We start from the raw sequence: 15,585 nt of genomic DNA, 5'->3' as shown, positions 1-15,585 counted from the left end.
ACCGACACAGAGACGCTTGCAAAACACCGAGTCTCAACCCGCAGACACTACTAAACGTGAGGCTTCGGACATTCTGAAAGGTGCACTGGTCTTTACTAGTGTCTTCCCACAACACATCACATCTCTCTCAACTGTAATGGAAACAGTACCCTTGAGCAGTACATTGCTCATGGTACTCCTAAATGAATAGGTGACATATACACCGAGAAACTCACAGCCTCTTTGAAACTGCCCTGAGCTTTACTGATAACATTTCCTGTTTACTGACTGCTACTTGTCTTTCGACCAGAGTGTCTTCGAGCCAGCAACCACCCTTGTGCCACTCTGTAAGAAACAATATCATTTCCTCTCTGTGTGTTCTACGCCTTGCCTTTATTTCACACCAGCTCTGAGAACCCTGTGTTCATGACAACAACTACCTCCTTGCAACAACCTGCGGGCCCTTCCGTCTACCCGTTGCCCTTCTCCGTCACCGTGTTCCTGTCGAACCTCAGGCCACGGATCCTTGCTCTGCCGGACCCCAAACTCCTTTGGCAGGGTCCATGACAACTGGCCTTGGCCCCCCAGGCCCCTAACTTTACGCTCCCAAGCCACATTTACTCCCTTCCTAGGGCTGCACCCTACTGAACCTGCACCGCCTGTTTCCAGCTCTCACCTTTACTCATCTGAACACCTCTCACCTGAAGTTCTGGCCCCTACGTGCACTCCTATGGTCCTGCTGGGAGCATGGCTGGCTGTGATGCCAGACCCCTTTCTCTACGGCCCCGTCGCTATGTGAGCCCTGCGCTCACACTGCCCTCTACACACTTGTCCCACAGACAGATGCCTTGTGCCAATAATTACAAATGCGATCACACTAACACACAGCTTACTCCAAACCACCAAAAGCTACCTTAATTCCCCTTCCTTTCCTCCACTCTACAAGCCACCTGTTCACAGACACAGCTTTCCCTTCCCTATTCCCACCTCATCTGTGCCTGACAATGGGCGCAGTCCATGGGCCGCTTCGCGATGCTTCCCCTAAGCCCCTGCACACATCCTTGGCTGATCTGACGCCCAGGACCCCGATCTATCCTCCCATCCTGATCCAGCCTAATACTAAACCCACCTAACACATTCCTTTCTCTCACTGCTAAGAGCCCACTGGTTCCTAGCATTGCAAGTCTTCAGAGGGAAAGGACCTTTCCCAATCATCCCATGCGAGCTCCCCGCTTTGGAGAACTGGACCTCTACCACATCTCCAAACTCTCCCGTGCATCATATCAGCACCCTGACCGCAGGACCCTGCTTTCACATCTACTCTTTCCGCTACAAACCATCACCCCTTATCCTAACGCTGCTAATGAGTACATCCAAAGACACCCTTCACGGCCCCCTACAGTCCCAAAAGGATGCTAAGAGGTGAGGTGTCCTCGGAAGCTTCTCCTCTCTGGGTTGACTGAGCCCAACGGTCTGCCTCTCCCTCCACCTAACTACATCATCTGCTTTCCATATACTATATACAACACATCATTTCACAACAACACTGTCAAAATTCAACACCTGTGTGCTCCACAGTGCTGCTGCCATTTACCTCACCTGTCTAGTGGTCTGAAACGGAGCGCCTACATACCGCACACACCACCTACTACACCATGCCTGTTTTGTGCCTTACCAACAAAGGTGCCCGAACTAAATGGCACCTTCCAGGCCAGCAAAGAGCTGCCGTGGACCATCCTCGATGCCTATGGCTATGCCACCTCGAGGCCAGTCTGCAATGGAGAGGGAATCCTGACCCTAAGCTATCCATGGCTCCCTTCTGCGTTACTCTGCCACAGTTCTTCAGATAAGCGGCACACAAATACATTGCTACACTCACCCTGACACTTCTATCCTCTGCTTGGTACCTCCACAGGGGTGCTTGGCTGGAGACCACCCTGCTGCTAATCCGTTACCTGCTTTCTTTCCCTAACATTCCCTGCCCGTATATTTGCTTCAAAAGGCCTGGGATGTGGACTCTGGAACGACCGAGTCCGTGGCCCTAGAGAATTGTTATCACTTCCGCGTGTCAATTCCTTTGCCCTTTCCCGTTTGCCTTTACTCCCCATGTCTGCTAAACTAAAACTGTTTCCTGACTCTGGGATTTCACTCAGAGCCTGCCATGGCCAAACTCCCGCCTGCAAATAACTTTATCAAAATTGGGGTCTGTTTCTGAACCCCTTCACTCCAGAGGAGACCCTCCTTCAGCCCTCACCCCTCTCCTGTCTGCTTGCCGATCATTCCCATAGCACTTGCACCCTATTTTCCCTCACATCCAGTCTCACAGGTAAGTATGCCTATTCAGACCATTCTTTACATCAACACAACACTGCTCCGATTAGGGACCCTTATAGAGTGGATGGCTTTCTAAGGCCCACGTTGCTCGCTCCTCTCCGGCTTCTCATCCACCAGCTCCCCCAATGCCTCCTCCGTCCCTTCACCCTGCCCAGGAGCCTCCCAAGCCATGCAGACAATGCAGACGTGTGTCAGCCTCTGACATCTGCCAGACCCGCTCCTCCATTGGCCATACACACGTCCCCTCCATCCCCTATACAAGACATCAGCAGACCCTCACAAAGGTAGCACTCGTGCTCACAAAGTCACCACGTTAGCTGCCACGCTCATCCGGCTACAGAACCCTTGGTCTCTGATTGACCTCCTTACAGTTGGAGTCTGCAATGTACATTACCCGGCCCCACCTCAGCCTCCTCCCAATCCACCAGATATCCGTCTGCCCTCGCGGTCGCTTGGATCCGGCCCTTTGCCCTCCCTGTGCTCCTAGCACTCTTCTTTCCCTCATCCCTGCTTTTACCGCAGATTTCCTCATGCTCTTGCCCAACAAATCTCTGCTCTGCCCAAGGTTCTGCTACAGCCTTCCAAATTCTCTCCCAATGCAGAGGAGCTCCCCACCACTGCGAGCTGGTCTCCTGCTGTCACACCACTCCACCATCTTACTATACATCAAGATTTCCCCATCTTGCTATCACGGACCCACACAGATCCCCCTTGCCTTCCACACCACCAACACCACATCCTACTGTCCATGGTAACAACTCCTCCAAAACAGCCCATTACCCTCCAGGTGCTCCACGCCCACTCCTACCAGGCTATCACCACACACCTTCCATATTTACCACTGCACACCTTCCATATTTACCACTGCAGACCTTCTGTATTTACCACCACACCAACTTCCTCACTTCTCTACACACTCTGTCCTTCCTTTCCAACCCACCAAGATACTCATCAGCCCCCATAGACGGGAACTTGCCCCGCTTTGCTGAGCTCCCTGAGCCTCTGACTCCAGGCGATGCTTTGTATGCCATTTCTGCTTCCATGCACTCAACATCTGACAACAACAAACCCTTGTCCTCTCACCAGTGACACTGATAGCTTCTATCTCCACCTCTCTCCCATGAGCACTTTTTAAACCAGACAAGCCGCTCCACAGTCTCCCAAAAACCTTATCTCCTCCAAGCCCACGGTGCCCGACACAATCAAAGTCCCTCTTCCTGCTCCACACATGCTCACCCAGGTCTTTCTTGAACTGATCTGCCCAGGATGGGGTGGAGACCTCCAGTCAGGTTTAGGACACACAGGCCCCAGCAAACACATGCCTTCCCTTGACCTTGTAGCCGCAATTCCCCCCACGGTGACCTAAAAACTGTTGCTTTCCCAAGTGATGGCTGACCACACCTCACTGCCTCCTGTCCCCCTGTCCCCAGCGCTTCTCTGTGCGGAGACTCTCTCTCGCAGCATCACCCTCTCTGCCTTCATCCCACGGATGCACTGGACAGGGATGCCAGCCGTCCCGCTCACGCTGACACGTCCTCCTCCCCAAATACAGTCCCACAAGATAACGCCAACCGTAGCCACCACCTCCCTGCGCAACCGCTATCCCTCGACACCTGTACCCACACAGCACCCGTGCCACTACCCTAATGCTGCCTCTTCCTGGGCCTGACCTGTCCAGAGCCCCCGAACCTGATGGGGGAAAGGGGCTGCTGCTGACTCCTGTGCTGCTCCCAGGCTCCAAACCTGCAGTGCAAAAAGCTATGGGGCCTGTAAGAGCCTGCTCGGAATCCCCTGGCGACTCGCTGCCCACATGTGTGCCCCACAGTCTGGGTGGGAGTTGGGACAGGGAGCCAGGAACCTTGATGAGACCTCGACAGTGCGCTTTAGATCCTACAAAACAAACTGTGAGTTGCTCTGGTGTCTCCCGGCCTCGTTGCTTCGCTTGCTGCCTGCAAACCCGTTATTACAAACACTGCAAACAGCTTGTGCAAGCCACAAGCCTGGACCACAGCCAGTAAGTTCATGTGCTGGCTGCTTGGCCAGCACCACTCCTACACACTGCCCAGAATCATGCCACCAAGTATGGTGACCTTGCTCCTCCCAAAAACTGTCTCCCTGCTCCCTGGAGCCAGGTTGAAATAACAACACCCTGCACGGCTGCTGTGTGTACAAATATCTGGGGCAGCCCCAGTCTCATGGTCCACCCTGCTGCCTCCACGTCCGTCCTCTGCCTCCACGACACTTCCCATGGAGCCGCTAGGCCTCGTGAGCCAAGACCACCCCACCTGCCCCAGATCTGATGGGTGCCACTCTCCCACACCTGCCCCCACCTCCATGGCTGGTGGCACAGGCTGAATGCCGGCATCCGTGCCAGGGATGCCTGCTGTGGACGCCTGCCACACTTTGGCACCTCCGCATCTTTCCAGCTCTCACGCCCACGCAGATCTCACCCGTCATCTGATGCGATTCTCACACCATGATGCAGAACAAGGCTGCTCAGCTCCTGGATTGGACTGGTGGCAAACTGGTTCACAATCCGAAGGAGAGGAAGGCCGGGGTTGGGCTGTCAAGCCCTCTAGTTGCCCCACAAATGAGTGGAGCCATAACTGCTTTGGCCTTCCTAACATGAATTGCAGGCCAAGATTGATTCTAGTGACACATTAACCATCCATGTGGCTACTCATTACTATTCATTATAACCTCTGCTTTCCTGATTCAGCCTTGCATCTCTACCCATTGACATAAACTGATTGCTGATAGCAACACTCAGACCATACAGAGCCTCAGATCAGCTCTGTAAGGCATAGGCTAAGTGAGGAGCTCCATTCAGAACCTCTAAACTCGGCTGCACAGTTCTCCATAACCTTTGCTTCTTAACGTTTCAGCGGGACCCTTTCAGAAACAACCTCTGCGTCCTTCTGTCTATTTGTCCAGACCTTAATTGATAAGTTGAGACCTGACATCGCTCTCATGGCCCCTTGCAAACCCCGGCGACGCCTCCTCGCTGTCCATCCCGTTCATTCATTTCACCCCATTCACACAGCTGCACCGCCGGCGTCTTCCCCCCATTCACAGCCCTTGCGGCTCCTCTGTGCACAGACGTGCGTCCCGCCCCCGCCACCCGCTCCGGCGACACCGCGGGGACCGTCCCCCGCCCCGCCCCGCCGTGACGTCCCGCTGCTGACGTAGCGTGGCGCTACCGGGCGGCGCCGCCCGCGCCTCCCCGCCCCCCCGGTCCCGCAAAGCGCCGCGACGGGACCCGCACGCAGGTACCGGGGACGGGGAGGGGGCGCGGGGGGCGACACCGCACGGGAGCCCCGCGGGGCCGCCTTGGGACGCGGCTCTGACCGCTGGTCGCGTCCCCGGCGCCGCTCCCTTGAGCGACACCGCGCCGACCAGCTTGGAGCTGCGGGACGCCCCGTTTCTGACCCCGCCTGCTTCTCCGCCGCCTTCTCTCTGACCCCCCGGGCCCCCTCTCTGCCCCGCTGCTGTCGGGTCTCTGCACCGGCACCAGCGAGAATCGCCGCCGGAATTGCACCACGGGTCCCATAACTGCGCTGCCGCCGTGGTCTCCGTGCCCCGCAGGCTGCCCCGGTAGGAGACCTTGGCCCATAAAAGCTGTACCTCCCTGCCAGCCGTTCCTCGGTGTGGGACCCCGCTGAAAGTGCCATCTCGCGGGTACGCTGACCCCCACGCCTCTGCAGCTTCCAACATGCACGCTTCCTACTCCACAACCTGACGTGCCTGTGAGTCCTGCAGATGGTGACCTGCCCTGCCTGGCACCCAACGAGCATCCGATCCTCTGAGCCCATTGAACCAGGCCCCTGCGACCCCAGTGGCAACACACACAAGGGACAGATGCCTTCTGCACCCCTTCTGCGAGCGGTTTTGGTGACCCTTTCTCTCTCCTGCAGGAGCCGCCATGGATCTGGTGCTGGACGTTGCGGACCGGCACCTCCTGACACCCTATGTGTACCCTGCCGGCTGGCCCGAGCACGAGCCCTGCCGCCAGCTCCTCAGCCTCTTCGTCATCACCAACCTGGGCGCGCTGGCCCTCTACCTGCTCTGCGCCACCCTCAGCTACTACTTCGTCTTTGACCATGAACTCATGAAGCATCCCCAGTTCCTGGAGGTGAGTGCTACCCGTGCCGGCCCCCCTGACTCCCTGTGCCTGTGAGACCCCCCTTGACTGTCAAACTGAACCCCTGGAAAACAACAGAAAGTGCAGGGACACTGAGACAAGTTCAGAGCTCATCACTGACATCGGGTCCTTCCGACACCTGGCCTTCTCATTCCAAACAGGGCTGACCCTCCTACCCGATAATTGCCTGGCCCTGCCAGATACAACCGTCACACCCCCCTCTCCTTCCTCTGATCACAGAATGACAGGCTTTCAGGGATTAGAAGGGATGTCAGATGATCATCCCCTCCAATCACCCCAACTCCACAACCTCCCTGGGCAGCCTGGGCCAGGCTCTGCCACCCTCACCCCCAACAAGTTTCTTCTCGTACTCAAGTGGAACCTCCTGTGTTCCAGTTTGCACCCATTGCCCCTTGTCCTGTCACTGGTTGTCACCCACAAGAGCCTGGCTCCATCCTCCTGACACTCCCCCTTTCCATCTTGATCCCCAGGAATGAGTCCCCCCTCAGTCTCCTCTTGTCCAGCTCCAGAGCCCCAGCTCCCTCAGCCTTTCCTCACACGGGAGATGCTCCACTCCCTCCAGCATCTTGGGGGCTGCGCTGGACTCTCTCCAGCAGTTCCCTGTCCTGCTGGAACTGAGGGGCCACAACTGGACACAAGATTCCAGGTGTGGTCTCCCCAGCTCCCTTTCCCTACACTGTTCTTCAACAGCTCGTTCCCCAACTTATACTGGAACCTGGCGTTGTTCCTACCCAGATGCAAAACCCTACACTTGCTCTTGTTATATTCTCCCCATGACCCCCCTCTCCCACAGAACCAGGTGCGTCGGGAGATCACCTTCGCGCTGCGCTCCCTCCCCTGGATCAGCGTGCCCACCGTCGCCCTGTTCTTCGCCGAGGTGCGCGGCTACAGCAAGCTGTACGACAACATCGAGGACTCCCCGTACGGTGAGCCGCTCCCCATTGCCTCATTTAGCTGACTGTGTCCCCCTGTTTCACCTCGGCATAGCACAACTCAGACTAGCCCCCATCAAATCCCCCTGCCTCGAGCAACTCCCTTCTAATTGCCCTGGTTGCATGTTCCCATCACGACCGCGCAAGGAGGGCTCCTCCCAGTCTTCTCCATGCTCCTCCCTGGCCCTTGCCAACATCATCCCTACTGTCCCTCTTCCTGCAGGTTGGTCGGGTGTCTTCCTCAGCATGCTGTCCTTCCTCTTCTTCACTGACATGGGCATCTACTGGATACACCGCGGGCTCCATCACAGACTGTTCTACAAGGTATGACGCGGCCCCACTGCTCCTCCCCGCGAACGCCCGCCCTGGGAGGGGTAGGAGGGCTCCATCCCCGACACGACGGGAATGGAGAGCCCATTAGGATCCGTTCTGAATGCGTGTGCCTCTCCTGCTTTTGTGGCAGTGACGGTAATCCCCTAAATGGCATGTTTTCTCCCCGCAGCGCTTCCACAAGCCCCACCACCTCTGGAAGATCGCTACTCCCTTCGCCAGCCACGCTTTCCACCCCGTCGACGGCTTCATGCAGAGCCTGCCCTACCACGTCTACCCCTTCCTCTTCCCCCTGCACAAAATCACCTATTTGGGCCTTTACATCTTCGTCAACGTCTGGACCATCTCCATTCACGACGGCGACTACCGTGTCCCACGCTTCCTGCGCCACATCATCAATGGCTCAGCCCACCACACCGACCACCACTTGTACTTCGACTACAACTACGGGCAGTACTTCACCCTCTGGGACAAGATTGGCGGCTCCTACAAGAGCCCCACGTCCTTCGAGGGAAAAGGTCCCCACGACTACATGCGCAAGCTCCGAGAAAAAGGCGCCGGGACGCCCGACGGGCCCCCGGCCGCCAAAACCGAGTAGGGTTCCCCCTGGCCCGGTCGCTCTCGGGTAGAAGGTTCCCCAGCTGGATCTCTTGCCTTTCCTGCCCGGCCTTGCAAGACGGGATGAAGAGCCCCCGACCCCAAAAGTGCAGGGGGACGCTTGGTTGGTGCTCCCAAAAAGGTGGCATCTGGCCTCGCCGCTTACTTACAAACTCTCTCTATGCCTTGAGACCCGGCTCCCCCTTCCAGCCCCTTTGGATCTCTGCAAAGCTCCCTGCCCCGCTTTGGTACTGTTCTAGTGCTTTACCCAAAATAAAAACAACACATGGCACAACAGGAACAATACTGTGGTGCACACAAAAAGAGAAGTACTACGGCACAAATAGAACAATACTGTGGCACAAATAGAACAATAACGTGGCACAAATAGAACAATACTGTGGCACAAACAGAACTATACTGTGGCACAAATAGAACAATAACGTGGCACGTAGCATGGTCTCGGTTGGTCCGTGCTGCACGCCGTCCTTGCCGATTCGCCATCGATGTCCTGGACTCCGTCGTGACCAGTCAAGTCTCGTTGAATTGACAGGCTGACGATGCCACTTTTTTTGTTTTGATGCTGTATTTCGTGAAAAGAAAACGCAACCTCCTACCTTGTGATGACGGCGCGGGTCCTCCCGATGGCTCCTTGACGCGCTCCCCGTCTTCCTCTTGCTGGGGGATAGTGCTGACCGGATGCTTCCCATGAATAATCTGAAGGACAAAAATGTACTTTGAGTCCCTCGGGTCCCTCTGGCTCCCCATGAACTCTGGGAGGGAGGAAACAGGAGGTAGGGGAGCCCAAAGGCAAGGGGTGGGGGCTTCTCCTTGTTCAAGGATTCGTGGCCGGCTTTCCCCTTTAACGTCCTGCTGGAACGCAGTTGCTCTGCCTTCGGGTCAGGATCGCGTTCAATAAATCTCACTTGCCAACTTGGCCGCTGTTTGCTGCTTTGCCCTCGCTCCCCGTGCTGTACAAAGCCTAACGCGGCTCCCTTTTGCTCCCCTACGACACCCGTGACGGGCTTACCCTGCGCCGCATTGACAAGTGTTGGGTACATCGCCCCGCTCCCCTCTTGCCAAAATAGCAAAAGGGATGCTCCCCGGACTTCTCCTCCCTCGGATCGGCCGCGAGGACTCGACCTCTCTGCACAGGGATACGGACGAGGCCAATTGCCTTGTTGATTTGCCCCATGTGTGCAGGAGCCCTGCCCTCTGATTACTGATTAACTGGGAGCCCCAAAAACTGCCCAGGGTCAAGGCAAGTCCCAGAATGCACACAGGGTCAGCATTGCTGACCTTTACAAACCACTGTGCTAACCCAACACAAGGGCCTTGGGATGGGCCACAAGGCTTCTTGTTGACCCATCTCTGAGCCTCGGCAAGGCCGATGCCTAAACCCCGTGTGCCCAAAACCCTTGGCTGTGACGGACAGGGCCTTGGCATGTGTTTGGCTTGGGCCTCGCTGTCCCTGGTAAGATGTGCGAGACATCACAACCTAGAGTGAACCTGGTATGGTCATCACCCTGCCCGGCTGTGCATGCCGAGAGCCGAGATGCCCCTGCCGCCTGTCCCTCCCGTGGGTGACCTGCCTGGCTGGAAAACCCCAGGGACTGGCTGTATGCCATAGGACAGAGGTCTGACATACCCCTGTGGCTCCATCTTGCCACGACAAAACCCCTAATTTCTACCATCACTCACGCCTGTGCCTCTATGCACCGTGCAAGTGGCGTTTTCCTCTACCTCCCTGCTCATTTTGCCGGTGCCCGGCCGGCTGCTGATGCTCACATGGGTGAACATGTGGCCGGACCTTCTCGGCTCCCCGTGGTGGCTCAGCGATGCTGTCACTTCCACCCATTAAGATGCCTCGAGCATCCTTGGTTTCTGAGCTCCCCTTCTTTCCTCGCCTCTCTGAACAGCCTGCATGGCACCTACCATGCACGCACAACCCTGACCCTCGGGTGGGGAGGCAATGACCCTCTACAAAACACATCGCTTTGACCGGCTATTTGACAACTTGTGGCTGAACCGTTGTTTTGATGTTTAATTGCTCTTCCCTGCAACTGCGCACAGGATGGGATAACAGCTCGGAGCACGCATGGTATGTGGGTCACATTCTCAAGGCAGGACAGCTCTGAAGGGAAGTAAACAGGGACATACCCACGCACGTTCTAACCTGACACAGCTCCAGCCACACATGTTGATGGGCCACCCTGAGAGCTGCGTTCCCTGGACGTGTCACCTTGGGCTGCCATACTGTGAACAGGCACGATTCTGAATTTGGGACCCTGATGCTGCTGTCACCACAAGGTGGAGATGTTGCTCGTGGCATGTCGCGCCATGAGCCGCACCTCGGAGGACAGCCTTTCTCCTCCCTTCCTCCTCCTCGTTGCCCCAAAAGCATGGAACCCAATGGCGAGAGCAGCTTCCCAGCAGCAGCTTTGCGGGGGGACGTGTGGGAGGTGGCCCCTTAGAGACACATCAGTGTCCCCTACACCGCACACGACACACCACCCTTCTCTGAAAGACCCCGGGCACGACAAGTGACACGATGCACCAGCTTAGCGCTCAGACACCACTGCTGGAATTTCTTAACCAAAACCTCAGGATGGCCAACCGCCTCCAATGAAGGCTCTGACACTGTGTCTGTGAGCGGGGCGAACTTTGCCTTGGACCTCTAGCCCCTGCTGGCACGTGAATGCCATCGAGATGCTGACCCTGGTGTCTGTCTTGATGGGTTTGGCTGTCTTTTCCAGAGTGACTTTGCACATCCATCTGCACTCCTGAATACCTATGCTGGCATTTTATCTGTGGCGGGGACCACGTCTGGCTCCGCATCCTCCTTCTGTGCCCCTCGCCTGGCCATGCTGGACAGGATTGCTCCTCGAGTTGCGTTCTTTTGGCAGATGTGGCATCCCAAAAGCATAAAGGGGGTGAGAAGGCTCGGAGGACCCGTCCCCTGAGACCTGTGGTTCAAAGGCAGGTCCTGCTGACACCAGACGATTTGCTCCTTGAAAGCTCTGTCCTACAACCTCACGACAAGGGCCTGCTCTCATGGAAGAGCCACACTCTGGCACTTCAGACAACTCAGAACAAAAGCAAATTGCAAACCCTGATCTGAGATCTGCCCACTCAACACACGCCCTGACTCTCTGTAAGATCGGACTTGACGGTGGGATGAGTTGCTTGACTCCCCAGCTCAGCTCCAACTACATGCAACACTTCTTTCAGATGACTCTATCATCTCTCTCACTGTGGAAAATGCCTCTGCCAGCTCCTGCAATCCTCTGAACCCTCTGAGACCTGTGGGGCTGTGCCGGGGAAAGGCGAGGGGGAGAGAGGAAGGAAAGCTGGGGGCCAAGGGGCTCCTCGCCTTGCTCTCTGAGTACACGGCATTTGCTGCTGATGAAATCCAGATGTACCTTAACATACGCTCTGCTCTGTGCTCCCTCCCGTTTACGGCAGGAGACGGGTGCTTTTTACAAGACACAGTCAATACCTTGACAAAGGAAACATATTTCCTTCTGCAAAGAAAGAGCTATTCATCTGTTAGCATTTGCCAGCTCTAGGTTCTCCTGAAAGGTCCTCGTGACCGTCCCCTCCCTGGCAGCCTCTGTGGGGACCTGGGGGGGACGGGGATCCCTTCTCTGATCCCTACGAGAGTTATTGCATCTCTCAGAGCACAAAACAGAGGCCGGGAGGAGGACGGTGAACCCCCTGTCGCATTGAGATCCTCCCTTTAGAAACTGCGATGAAGCCGGCTCCTCTTTCCTAAGTCTTTCTTATTCCCTCGTTCCTCTGTTCCTTCTTGTCGGGGCTATTTGGTGGGGCAGAGGAGGTCATTTTGTGAAAAGTAGGACAGACTCACGGGTGTGACGGTGCTTTTGTCGAGCCTTTTTGAGCCTCTCTCACCTGCCCGCCACGTCCATGACTGTGAGCGACCCACTCTAGGGATCCCTGCACGATAAGGCTCCTTTATTGACTCTGCTCTCACCCATGGTGACCTCCAGTCCTCCCGAGGGACATTACGCTGAGTTGAGATCACTAAAAGCTTCATTAGGAGCCCTTATAATTGTATTGACTCAAATACTGAAATACATGAACTACTTTTCCTGATGAAAGCACCTCCAGGATAGCTCCGGACAACATTTTTGTTACTAAAACAAACAAAATAAAGGGGAGCGCGACCGCCTCGGTGCTGTCCCTGGGATTTATAAGGTTCAAATCCTTTGCTGCCAGGTGACATCCTTTTACTGTGAACGTTTCCAGACAGCATTAGAAATGCCAGTATGGCTCGCGAGGCAGAGAAAACACTGCCTGAGAGTCTGCTCCCAGCACCTCTGCAATGAACAAGGGCAAAATACCGGTGAGGCCTTTTCTCAGCTGTATCACTATACCCATAAACACATCTTTGCCTTCCACAAAGGCAAGGCACGGCTCTGGAATGGAGGCGAGCAGCAGAGAACCACTCTCCACATCATCCCTGGTGGAACCTCCTGTGTTCCAGTTTGCACCCATTGCCCCTTGTCCTGTCACTGGTTGTCACCCACAAGAGCCTGGCTCCATCCTCCTGACACTCCCCCTTTCCATCTTGATCCCCAGGAATGAGTCCCCCCTCAGTCTCCTCTTGTCCAGCTCCAGAGCCCCAGCTCCCTCAGCCTTTCCTCACACGGGAGATGCTCCACTCCCTTCAGCATCTTGGTGGCTGCGCTGGACTCTCTGCAGCAGTTCCCTGTCCTGCTGGAACTGAGGGGCCACAACTGGACACAAGATTCCAGGTGTGGTCTCCCCAGGGCAGAGCAGAGGGGCAGGAGAACCTCTCTGACCTACTGACCACCGCCTTCTAACCCACCCCAGGTACCATTGGCTTCCTGGCCACAAGGCCCAGTGCTGGCTCAGCCCACAGCACCCGGTATTCCCAGCTGGTCTCCCATCCAAGTACTAACCGGGCCTGACCCTGCTTAGCTTCTGAGATCAGACGAGATCTTGCGTTTTCAGGGTGATATGGCTGTTTATATATATTATATATATATATATATATGTATGTATGTACATATATATGTTCCCCAAGTATATCCTGATAGCATCTGAACTACACCCTTTTTTCAAGGGCAGAGTAGAGGGGCAGGAGAACCTCTCTGACCTACTGACCACCCCCTTCTAACCCACCCCAGGTACCATTGGCTTCCTGGCCACAAGGGCACAGCCTGGCTCCATCCTCGTGGCACTCATATTATTTGACTTAACTATTTGACACTGTTTCACATCCTTTCACTGCATTTCATCACTAACAACTTTACTTCCTTTCACATTATCTCTGTAAGACCCCGAGCATCACTTCGAGAGGTGCATATATGGTGGCGGGGAGGGGTCCCCGAGCATCCCCGGGGGGACCGTGCGGCGGGGGCGGGATGCGGCTCCGCTGCCCATTGCACATTCTCTCCGTGCGGCGGCGCTCGGCTCGGCCCCGCTCGGCTCCGCTCGGCTCCGCTCGGCCCGGCCGCACCGACATGGCGACGCGGAGCAGCGGCGGGGCTCGCCGGGCCACCCCGCTTCCCCGCCGCCTCTTCCCGCTCCTGCTGCTGCTGGCGGCGGCGCCCGGACCCGCTTCCACCGCCGCCCGTTCCGCGCTGCTGCTGCGCGCCCCGCCGCCCGCTCCCCGCTCCGAGCCCCCGCGCAGCCGCCGCGCCGCAACGCGCCCGCCCGAGCCCATCCAGGTGTACGGACAGGTACGCGCTCCGCATCCCCCCTGCACCCCAAAGCGCGCGCTGCATCCCACGGGGGAGGCGCGCACGGAGGGCGGCAGCGCTCGGCTCCGGTCCCCCCGCGACCGGTGGGCTGGCGGGGAACCGACGGGGAACCGGCCGTGCCACAGCGGGACGAGCTGCAGCCCCCGGGGAGGGCGGGGATAGGGCTGCACGTTCGGAAAATAACTTCCACGGCTGCCCTGAGCTCGAGTGGGTTCTGCGTGGGGACGGTCGGAGCCGGGTTGCAGCCCTGGCTGTGCCGCACGGCTCGTCTGCTGCCCGTAACTTCAAACCGGCAGATGCTTGTATGTGAGGTGCTGCTGAACTCCCACCTCTCCTCCTGCCTCTCCCAAAGCCATCTCACACTAGGGACACTGTTGGATTTGTGGTTGATACGTGCGGGGTTTATTCCCCCCCAAAAACCGAGCAGTGATGGCTACTCGGTGGCCAAGGGCACACAGGCTGCTGTGTCCCCTCTGCTGGGTCACTGGGTGGGAAAGCGAGTCCCGGACGGGGCTCTTCACCTAGAGATGCTTGTGGTGAACGTTTCTACGCTTGAAAGCCAAGCAGAGGGAGGTGACATTGCTTTTTGTGCGGCATTGTGCCCTTTTCCATCAAAAGGGCTCCTCTCTGCATTTCTCATCTATCCTCTATTGCTCCTTGAAAGGAGAGAGATGAGTTGCTCTTCATAGAAAAACATATAAACTCCTATTCCTGAGTGTATCCCAGCACAGTCTTGATGTGCTGGCAAGTTTTCCTGCCAGGACTATTACGGCATCCTGTCGCCTCCCCTTCTCCACACGACCCTTGCTTTAAGGTTAGTGAGGGACTGCACTTCAGCCTTCAGGAGTATACTCTGTTTTTTAAATATTCACATGCTACATGACACTAAGCTGCCCCGCTTGACCCTCCTTTGCTTTCACTGTGTCCCACCACATGCCCAAAAGGCACCGGTGCTGCTCCTAAAGCTCTACTCCGGATCCCCCATTTAGAGCATGAGAAAAGCTGCTCCTACTCCCCTTGCAAACCTGCTTCGTCTCTTCTGCCTCCTCACCATTTGTCTGGTTTTAACATAACACAGCTAGCTCAGTTTAGAAACAGATACACTCGTCTCCCATCTGCAGAAAGACATTTGTAGGGCTTCCCTTTCCATCTTCCCGGGGCTTTGCCCAGGTTGGATAGAGAGTCGCTTTGGCACGAGCAGCCTCTATCGCCTGGACGTGCAGCAGGAGAGTGTGGTAACCCTGGTGCTATCCAAAACATGCCTAAAAGGACGCTATGGGAGTTCTACAAAGTTCAACACTCTTTGGTGTTTCCTCTTTGCCTTGAGGGGATTTGCCTGCAGAACTGAGGGCTCCCGTTTCTGCTGGGCACACAAAACCCACCTTTCCCGCTGCTCTGGGGCAGGGCGCAAAAATCATATCACAAGAAAGACTTTATTGGCACTAAACAACATTTCTCCTGAGCAAAACGGTGCTTCAAATCAAGGTCTGCTTTATTAAAA

General features: G+C 56.2%; 2 protein-coding genes and 1 pseudogene across 5 annotated transcripts in view; 2 read left to right on the top strand and 1 right to left on the bottom strand.

The window, feature by feature from the left end:
- The first annotated feature begins 5,473 nt into the window (after window positions 1–5,473).
- Window positions 5,474–9,271, top strand: SC5D (sterol-C5-desaturase). Of its 3 annotated transcripts, none has more exons than XM_065040563.1 (5): window positions 5,474–5,582; window positions 6,228–6,445; window positions 7,269–7,401; window positions 7,631–7,731; window positions 7,910–9,271. In XM_065040563.1, exons 2-5 carry the CDS (start codon window positions 6,236–6,238, stop codon window positions 8,333–8,335), a joined length of 870 nt encoding a protein of 289 aa, XP_064896635.1. In that variant the 5' UTR covers window positions 5,474–5,582; window positions 6,228–6,235; the 3' UTR covers window positions 8,336–9,271. The 3 variants fall into 3 exon arrangements, with proteins under 3 accessions (XP_064896635.1, XP_005509217.1, XP_064896636.1); XM_005509160.4 differs by lacking the exon at window positions 5,474–5,582 and adding an exon at window positions 5,606–5,991; XM_065040564.1 differs by lacking the exon at window positions 5,474–5,582 and adding an exon at window positions 5,606–6,059.
- Window positions 9,272–13,231: 3,960 nt separating this feature from the next.
- On the bottom strand, window positions 13,232–13,350 carry LOC135576313 (5S ribosomal RNA; annotated as a pseudogene).
- A 451-nt stretch (window positions 13,351–13,801) lies between these two features.
- The window catches only part of SORL1 (sortilin related receptor 1), a 44,767-nt gene continuing 42,983 nt past the window's right edge, over window positions 13,802–15,585 (top strand). For both annotated transcript variants that reach the window (XM_065040556.1, XM_065040555.1), the window contains exon 1: window positions 13,802–14,063. In XM_065040556.1, the coding sequence (XP_064896628.1) occupies window positions 13,845–14,063 (219 nt within the window). In that variant the 5' untranslated portion in view covers window positions 13,802–13,844. The remainder of the gene's footprint in view (window positions 14,064–15,585) is intronic.

The sequence above is a fragment of the Columba livia genome, chromosome 24, assembly GCF_036013475.1.
Source record: "Columba livia isolate bColLiv1 breed racing homer chromosome 24, bColLiv1.pat.W.v2, whole genome shotgun sequence".
Classification (NCBI taxonomy): Eukaryota; Metazoa; Chordata; class Aves; order Columbiformes; family Columbidae; genus Columba; species Columba livia.
This window is presented reverse-complemented; position numbering and strand designations above follow the sequence as displayed.